The sequence below is a fragment of the Pyrus communis genome, chromosome 14 (assembly GCF_041283825.1).
Source record: "Pyrus communis isolate YQ-2024b chromosome 14, ASM4128382v1, whole genome shotgun sequence".
In the NCBI taxonomy this organism is placed as follows: Eukaryota; Viridiplantae; Streptophyta; class Magnoliopsida; order Rosales; family Rosaceae; genus Pyrus; species Pyrus communis.
The window spans coordinates 10,280,728-10,289,110 of record NC_142578.1 but is presented as its reverse complement, the minus strand read 5'-3'; the positions used below and the strand labels follow the sequence as shown (position 1 = coordinate 10,289,110).

Here is an 8,383-nt window from a genome sequence, read left to right as displayed (position 1 = left end):
AGCGTAATGAGAATAATGAAATAGTGAGATACAAAGCACACCTCGTAGTGCAAGGTTTCTCCCAACACCTTGGGATTGATTACAAGAAGACGTATTCCCCCGTAATGGACGTCATAACGTTCCACTACCTTATCAGTTTGGTAGGTTCCCAAAAAACTGAATATGCAGCTTATGGACGTGGTACGCGTATCTTTATTGGGATCTAGCTACGAAAATTTACATGAAAGTTCCAGGAAGACTTCCATTGACTAGTTCAAATAGTTCTAGACCACGGAACACTCTCTCGATTAGATTGAGGAGGTACTCTACTGATTAAAACAATCGGGGTAGATGTGGTATAACTGTTTGAGTGAATATTTGAAAAGCCAAGGTTAAAGAACAACAAACTATAACCATGCGTGTTCATTAAGAAGTCACATTCCAAATTTGTGATCGTTGCAGTTTATGTCGACAACATGAACCTCATTAGAACTCCCACAAAGCTTAAGGAAATTGCCACACACCTGAAATCGGAATTTGAGATGACAGATCTTGGGAAAACTAGATATTATCTTGGCCTGGAGATCGAGCATTGTTCAGATGAAATCCTAGTACATCAATCGAACTACACCCAGAAGGTGTTGCGACGCTTTAATGAGGATAAAACGAAGCCTTCGAGTACTCCTATGGTCGTTCGGACTCTAAATGCTAAACAAGATCCCTTCCGTCCAAAGGAGGATGAGGAAGAAATTTTGGAGCCTAAAGTTCCATACCTAAGTGCAATTGGTGCTTTATTGCACTTGGCTCAATGCACTAGACCCGACATCTCCTTCGATGTTAATCTTTTGGGTAGATATAGCAATGCTCCTACACGCAAAAACTAGAATGGTGTTAAAGACATTTTCCGTTACCTCAAGGGTACAACAAATATGGGCTTGTTCTACACCCATGAATCCTCGAGAAGAGCCGCCACCCCCCTCGGTCCTCGGGTTAATTCACGCCTCGTTGGTTACACATATGCTGGTTATCTGTTTAACTCACATAGGGCACGTTCTCAAACGGGTTATGATTTTACCATTGGAGACACCGCTATATCTTAGAAGTCTACCAAACAAACGCTAGTTGCAACTTCTTCGAACTATGCTGAGATTCTAGCCCTGCATAAAGCCTCATAAGAATGCTTTTCGCTGAGAACAGTTATGGAACATATTTGAAGAACTAGTGGTCTTTCTTCCATTGTTGACCTTCCTACGATGATCTTTAAAGACAATGCAACATGTATCGAGCAATTAAAGAAGGGATACATCAAGGGAGACAACACCAAGCACATAGCACTGAAGTTCTTTTTTTCTCACTAACAACAACAGCATTAGAACATTGAAGTCAAGCAAATCTGTTCCCAGGACAACCTGGCCGACCTCTTCACGAAGTCACTGCCCAAGTCTACTTTTTAGAAGCTCGTCCAAGGAATCGGTATGCGTAAATTATCTAAGTTAAATCGCTTGTAGTTCTCTTATTCATAAGTTATGTCTAACTCAAGGGGTGTATCCTGAAGCATATGTATTCTTTTTCCTACGATTAGGAGCAATTTTCCCACTGGGTTTTTGCTACCTAATAAGGTTTTAACAAGGCACCCATCCTGGAATGATCATACTCCGTTGAGTTCACTAATTTCATCATGTTTGATGTTTGTTTTAGACAGTATGCATACTTCTCACTTTTTTCCTTAGTCTATAGGTTTTCCCCATGCCTTGGGTTTTACCATAGTGAGGTTTTGTGAGTTTTACTACCAATGCATACTTACTTGTATTTGAGACTCGCGTTCACTCGTTATGTCGTTGACTTCATCAACTGTTCTACCTCATCTGCTAAAGATCTAATACGACATTTTGTTTGAGTATTTATACACTCAAGGGGGAGTGTTGCAGTCCTATCGAATTAAAATTGTGATTATGTAAATTCTAGTATATCTAGGAGTATCTAGTTTATTCCTAATATGAGTTGATTACCTATTAAGAGATGTAATCCTAAAAGGGTAAGGATTCTACATATCCTACTACTATAAATAAAGATATAAAAGGGTGATACAACACACACCTCATAATTAAATCTCTCTCTTTCTCTTTTGTTGCCGCCAGTCCCTCTCCCTTTCTATCATTTATATAGTTTAGTCAAATAGGCCTACAATAGAAAAGTACTTATTCATAACTAAAAGTAGATTAAAACCCTAGACGATAGTGTTGAGGTTTTTGAGCCACAAAGCTCTCTACCACCCATCATTCTCAAATCTTATCTCCCTCACCTCTCTACCACCCATAATAAAAATGATAGTGTTGAGGTTTTGCAACCGCGGTGCTGCTGTTACCGTTGCTGCTCTTGGTGTCAGTGGGCTGCCGCTGCTCTTGCAGCAGAGTAGAAGAATAAAGAACCCAAGGAAGAGAGTGATGACGATATGGGATTCCGCTTGTTTGATTAAGAGCTCCTCCCAGCAAGATGTAATCTAATCTTCCGTTGATGGTTTTTAGTACTTTGAGATTAGTTTTCTTTTTGGCTAATATGTAGTGGTAGTGGGTGAAATTGTCAAGACTCCTGGCTTTCTGCAGAACAAATCATGATTTTAAATAAAAAAACAATAATTACAAATAGAGCTACTGTCAAATTTGACATCAACTCTTTTTGCTGCCATTTCATGTCATGCCATATAAGAATTGGCATTTCGGTTGGAAAACACTTGCGTTGTCTTTTATTATTGTTATTGCTGATGTGGCCATTTTGATATAAAGAATCTGATATCTAGCCAAAAACGACAAAAAGGCTTCGCCTGAAAGCCAAGAGGTAAAAGCAGATAAAACAATTTAGGCAGCACTTTTGTGCGTCCGACGACCATTTGCCAAAAGAAGACAAATTCAATCTTCATAGGTTATTTCAACAAATTACATATTTAGGGATGGGGATTCTCTTTGATTTTCTTCGGGATGATTTTAAATTACATATTTAAGGATGAGGATTCTCTTCGCCCTCTTTGTGAGGATTTTAAGAAATAATTTATCTTAGCTATTCATTCACATTGTGTTGTCAATTTTTATTAATTATTATGCAGTTAGAAATCATTTTGAATTTTTTATTTAAAAATAATCTCAAATAATATTTAACAAAAACTAATTACACAGTATAAATAAAAAATACCGATGACTGATTCATAAGATTCTTACACAGAGAATACGAATAGAATCATGCTGAATACCATCAACGTCAGCAGAACTTCACGGATTCCCATACGCCATTAGCACCAAAAAGTAATCCCATGATAAAATCATAAGCACTTAGATTAGGCTACAATATTTATTTATTTAATTTATTTTTTTTTTTGTGAAGAGATTAGGCTACAATATTATTTATTTATTTATTAATTATTTGGTCAAAATATTAACAGAAGGACTTGGGCTTTGTGATTAATTATTACTAACCGAAAATTAAGCTAAAGCTCATAAAATTAGCAAAACACCAAATTACTAGTTTGTACAAACATTTCCTCCCACTTCTCAATTTTTCTGGCTTTTTCTAAAAGCAATTTGCAATAATTAACAAGAAAAACTTATCCACATAAAATTACTTTTTTTTTTTTTCCGGTTCCCCTTTTGGCCTCTTCGATTTGAGTATGATTAACCCAACAGAAATATTCATTTGGGATGTGCTATCCACACATCCTAGATTACTTTTCACACATTCTTGTTAATTTTTATCCGTTGATCTTCTTCAATTCAGCCGATTTAACGACCGAAAATTAGAAGTATGTGTGAGAAGTAAAAGAGGATATGTGAATTTCATATCCCTATTCACTTGACCCCTGCTCCAATTTTCCCGCCAAAAAAGCATGCGGGACAAGATCCGGGCCATTAAAGCCCACCTCCTTCGCCTTGATCCGACGACTTGCGTGACATCTCAACTTCCATTTTCTTCGTTCGAGGAATCGCTCACCGACCGAGATATCCGGTTAGTGTCCGAATCTAAACCAAAATAAATAAAGATGAAAATTTATAATTAAATTAAAATTGGAGAAAATTATTATAATGGAAATTCAAATTAAAATTACCTCGGGAGGCATTGAAGGAACGCTTGCAATGCAGGATGGCGCTTTGGATTCCATCCTGCTGCTGAAGCAGCGAATCATCACTCCTCTGCGCGATTACGGCGGCCGATGGAGCCGCGGCTACGGCGGAGGAAGCGGACCGGCTCTTCCCCAAGTGCTTGCAGACCACTCTCAACCCTGCCGGAAAATTCCCATGCTTCTGACCACTCTTCGCATTGCTCGCCGTCACCGGCGGCGGCTCTGAAACTTCACTCTCCGACTGGGACTTCTCGGCCGGATTCGAAGCCAGCGCCGTCGAGCCGTTCAAGTTGAGCTGCCCGGACATTCTCAGCTTCTCACCGTACCTCTTTGAAACGCGAACGTAGAGAGGCTTCACCATTTTCAAGTACTTTTGCATTACCTCTTTGGGAAAGCGCTTTTCCTCAGAACCCGATTCTTCAGAAGCGCTTATCGGCGGCGGCTTCCGCTGGGTCGTATGCGACTTATTAGTTGCAGAGATTCTGGAGCTGTTGTGTCTGGCAAACAAAGACACAATGGGAACCTCCTCAACCTTGAATTTCACCGTGAAAAGCTTCTCCTGCTGCTTCTGCTTTTGCGACGGTTCCTCTTGCGGTGGCTTTTCCTGGGGTTTTTGGGGCGGTTCTTTCGCCACCGCCGCAACAGATCCAGCCGCCGGCAGCTCCGTTTTCCCTGGTTTTTCCGACCCCTTTGAATTCGACTTCAATTTCTTCAAACCCAGCATGAAAACACGAAATTTGGTGGCCGATTTCAATAATGAGACGGCGAATTGGGGCTTGGAGTTAGATTCTTCAGATGGGTTGAACTCAATCGACAAGGGCTCGATGGGCACAAGCTTCCCTTTGAAGAACAAGTCGTCGGAGGGAGAGAGAGTCAGATTCGGCTCGACCGTTCTGTCCTGGGTCGACCCGGAAGAGACGGTGAAGTTAAACTCCTCGTCGTCGCCGCCACCGCTGTCGTCTTCTTGCCGGACATCCTCGTTGCAGCCATCTTCTTGCCGAGCTTCCTCGTCGTGGTTTTGAGCAAACGCTTCGTCTTCGTCGGGGACGGCGAACTCTAAGTCGAAGAAAGGCCCGTCGTCGTTGTCGCTGTCACTGTCTTCGTCGTCGTTTTCGGCGACGGCGGTGAGGATTGTGGTGGTGGGTGAAGTGGTGGTGGTGGTGCGCATGTTAGCAGAACCAACCGTGACACCGCCGCGCCAGTGCTTGAGGAAGCTGAAAGTTTCCATGGTTGGGAGAGCCAGTATAAGGCAGAAGAAGTGGGTATACTGAGTAAAAAGAGAGAGGATAGAGGCAGGGTTTGCTTAGATGAATGGGTTTGCGGAGGGAGAAGAACCAGTACCGCTACTGAAAATGCAAGTGACCGGGGTAGAGAGAGAGAGAGAGAGAGAGAGAGAGAGAGAGAGGGGAGGGGGAGGGGTAAAAAAAGCGGAGAGAGAGTGACTGGGGTAAATTTTTCATATAAAAATTTAATCGATATTTCACCATTAGACCTTGCATAATATTCACACTACTGAGTAGTATGTACCTAAAAATGTTATTAACGCCTCTGATTAATCATAAAATCAACAAATTAAGTGAGTTATTGCAGCGATAAGCACCCACGTGTACTGTGGGTACGTAGCCTATATGTGTAAGCAGTGACTGCACTTAACATTTCATCTCTCACTCTTTACATTACAACCTGTGAAGACGGTATGCTCGTGTCTATTTAACCACAACTAATTAGTGCTCATTTCAACTGTGATAGAACCCATATTGCACATGATTAATTACTGATTTCTGAATTTTGGGTCAGATATAGGCGTGGCAAAAAGTGAAGTCACACTAAAAGAAAATGAATTGTTAGGAGCAGTCAATTGGGGACAGATTTAAAGAATCGCATCTATTAATGAGTTTTTAAAAGAATCGCATCTATTGATATGGCCAAGCAAAAGGCAATGCTGTTTCCAATTTCAAGTTCATATAAATTTATGTGTTTCATTGGTCGTTTCGTGTCAATAATCTACAAGCATGTGTAAAATGCAAGATTCTAAAAGACGCTAGACGCTAGTCGGGCGTCGGGTTGGGGCCTATCGCCTAGACGGCTAGGCGGGGTCTAAGTGGCCATCTATGCGGACTAAGCGAATTTAAGTAAATCTATTATATTTCATGTAAATAAATATCTGTTTATACTCAAAATATATATAATTTCATCATAAACTACAAAATATAATGACATATATAGTATTGGAACATAATGAAAATATGGGGAACAAGCATATAATGTATGTTCATTCAACTATTCAGCAAGTCTCTCACAATTTATTGAAAAAATAAATAAGATACAAAATGAAAGTTATTTATTTCTATATAAGTGATTCGCAACCTAAGCGGATGCCTAGGCGGGTCTTGGCGAGCTATGCGAGTGCCTCAGCAGGTCTAGGTATTAATCGAAACGGTGACCAGCAGCCTAGTGCCTAGGTGGGGGCCTAAGCAGCATTAGGCCGAGATTTTTAGAACAATGATAAAATGTAAGAACATGTCATCGTATACAGCACAAAACATCACGATAATGACAGTTTACTGTGCAGTTACTCTACAAACCCCATCACACTCTCCGAAACCCATCATTCTATACGTTAATATTACTTGACACCGATATCGTGCCCCTTTTTTCAGAATACAAAAGCACAGTGGCATGGTGAAGTTTCCATGAAGGGAGGAGTAAAAACACAAAGAATGCGAGAAAACAAACAGAGCAGGCTTCAATCCCTTTATTTACGCCTTTACCTTTGAACTTTGAGACTACACAAAGCTCTCTGGTCGAAAGCCTGCATGGGTCTTGAAAGTGAGTCCTTTATTACCCAAAAAAAAATAGCAAAGTTAGACCTTTGACATTACTTCGACAAACTAGGGTATGAATACACTTCCACACAATTAAGAGCGTTTTTAACTACATTTGGTAAAATAAACTTAAATATGGTCTGTGTTTGTAAAATACTTCTAAAAAATGAAACACTTTCAAATATTTTTCCAAACAGTACTAAAGCATTGGAAATTAAACTTTGACATTGTTAATAAAATAATTTAAAGTTGGTTTGGGGTTGCTTAAATTTTTGTTTAAAATAGCTTCTAAAAAAAGTTTTGCCTTTAATGTGTTTGGTAAATGAAAAAAATGTTTTTTTTTTTTTAAAAAATTATGGGTTCAAAACTGTGACAGCCCATCCCTAAAAAGTATGATTTTTTATAATTTTATTACGTGAAATTACGGGAATACCCTAGGGGCAAAGTATGATTTTTCGAGGACACATGTGATTCTCATATATTTTGTTATGTTTCTCGACATATTTGGATAGAGCTCGATCTTACAGACGCGTAGGCGTAGAAGTAAAATTGGGGTTACGGTTAAAGTTTTGTTGAGTTGCGAACCCGAAAGTATTTGGAATGAATCACTATTTTAATTATCTTACACTATATTTTTATTATTATTATTAAATGATTTTTTATGATATATATGTGTGTGTGACTGGTGGAAAAAAGGGAGGGAGGAGATTGGGCAGAGCTGTCCAATCGAAGGAGAGAAGTGGAGAGGGCTGCTACCCTATCAAGAAGAAGGAGATAAGGATTGGACGAATGGGAAAGAAAAGAAAGGAGAGAAAAGGAGAAAAGGGAGTGCGGGGGATCGCTGACCCGCAAGTGGGCGACCTGACCCAGTCGGGTTTTCTTGCCATTTCCAAAGGGTTTTAGCCCTTCCTCCGGCAAATCACTTCAAACTACCACTTGGAAAACCATCCATGACTTTCCCTCTCCCTATTACACCCCGAAAATCAAGAAATTTGGCCTTGATTTTGGGGAAAACCTCACCGGTGGGTGCGATGAACCCATGCCTTCGATTCCCCCAATTATGAAACAATTCCATCCAATTAATACCACCATTAGACTCCCCTTAAGGTCTGGAACAAAGCCCATTCATTGGTTGGGGCGTCAAAGTTGTTTTGGAGACAAATCAAGAACACCAAAAAATAAGGCGGTTCGTGGCCAGTTTGAGGTGTTTTCTGGCCAAATTGGCCTTGGCCGCAGGTATAAAATTTGCTTTAATCTTTGAGATCTTCATTTCTGTAAATTTTGAGAATTTTTAGAAATAGTGGAGTTTTCCAGCTGGTACGACGTACAGACCACTATAAGTGGTTCCGACTTGTAGGTGAACCGTGATCATTCGCACAGTTTACACGTGATCGTAGCACTTGAGCGCATTTATTTACACCTAGTCCTATTATATAGACCACTTTAGGTGGTTCTGACTCGTGTGTAGACA

At 40.1% G+C, this 8,383-nt stretch overlaps 1 protein-coding gene across 1 annotated transcript; it reads right to left on the bottom strand.

Annotated features, from left to right (window-relative positions):
- Positions 1–3,452: 3,452 nt before the first annotated feature.
- On the bottom strand, positions 3,453–5,452 carry LOC137712249 (putative membrane-associated kinase regulator 2). Its single transcript, XM_068451359.2, has 2 exons — positions 4,073–5,452; positions 3,453–3,986 (listed from the first exon to the last, which is right to left on the bottom strand). The coding sequence occupies exons 1-2, from the start codon at positions 5,313–5,315 to the stop codon at positions 3,922–3,924; spliced, it is 1,308 nt and encodes a 435-aa protein (XP_068307460.2). The 5' UTR covers positions 5,316–5,452; the 3' UTR covers positions 3,453–3,921.
- Between the last annotated feature and the right edge of the window lie 2,931 nt (positions 5,453–8,383).

Bases quoted from the DNA above. Each gene is read 5' to 3' on its own strand.
- LOC137712249 (XM_068451359.2), bottom strand. From the start codon at position 5,315: ATGGAAACTTTCAGCTTCCTCAAGCACTGGCGCGGCGGTGTCACGGTT. The intron at 3,987-4,072 runs GTAATTTTAATT...ATTTTGGTTTAG, and splicing joins TTCCTTCAATGCCTCCCGAG to ATTCGGACACTAACCGGATA.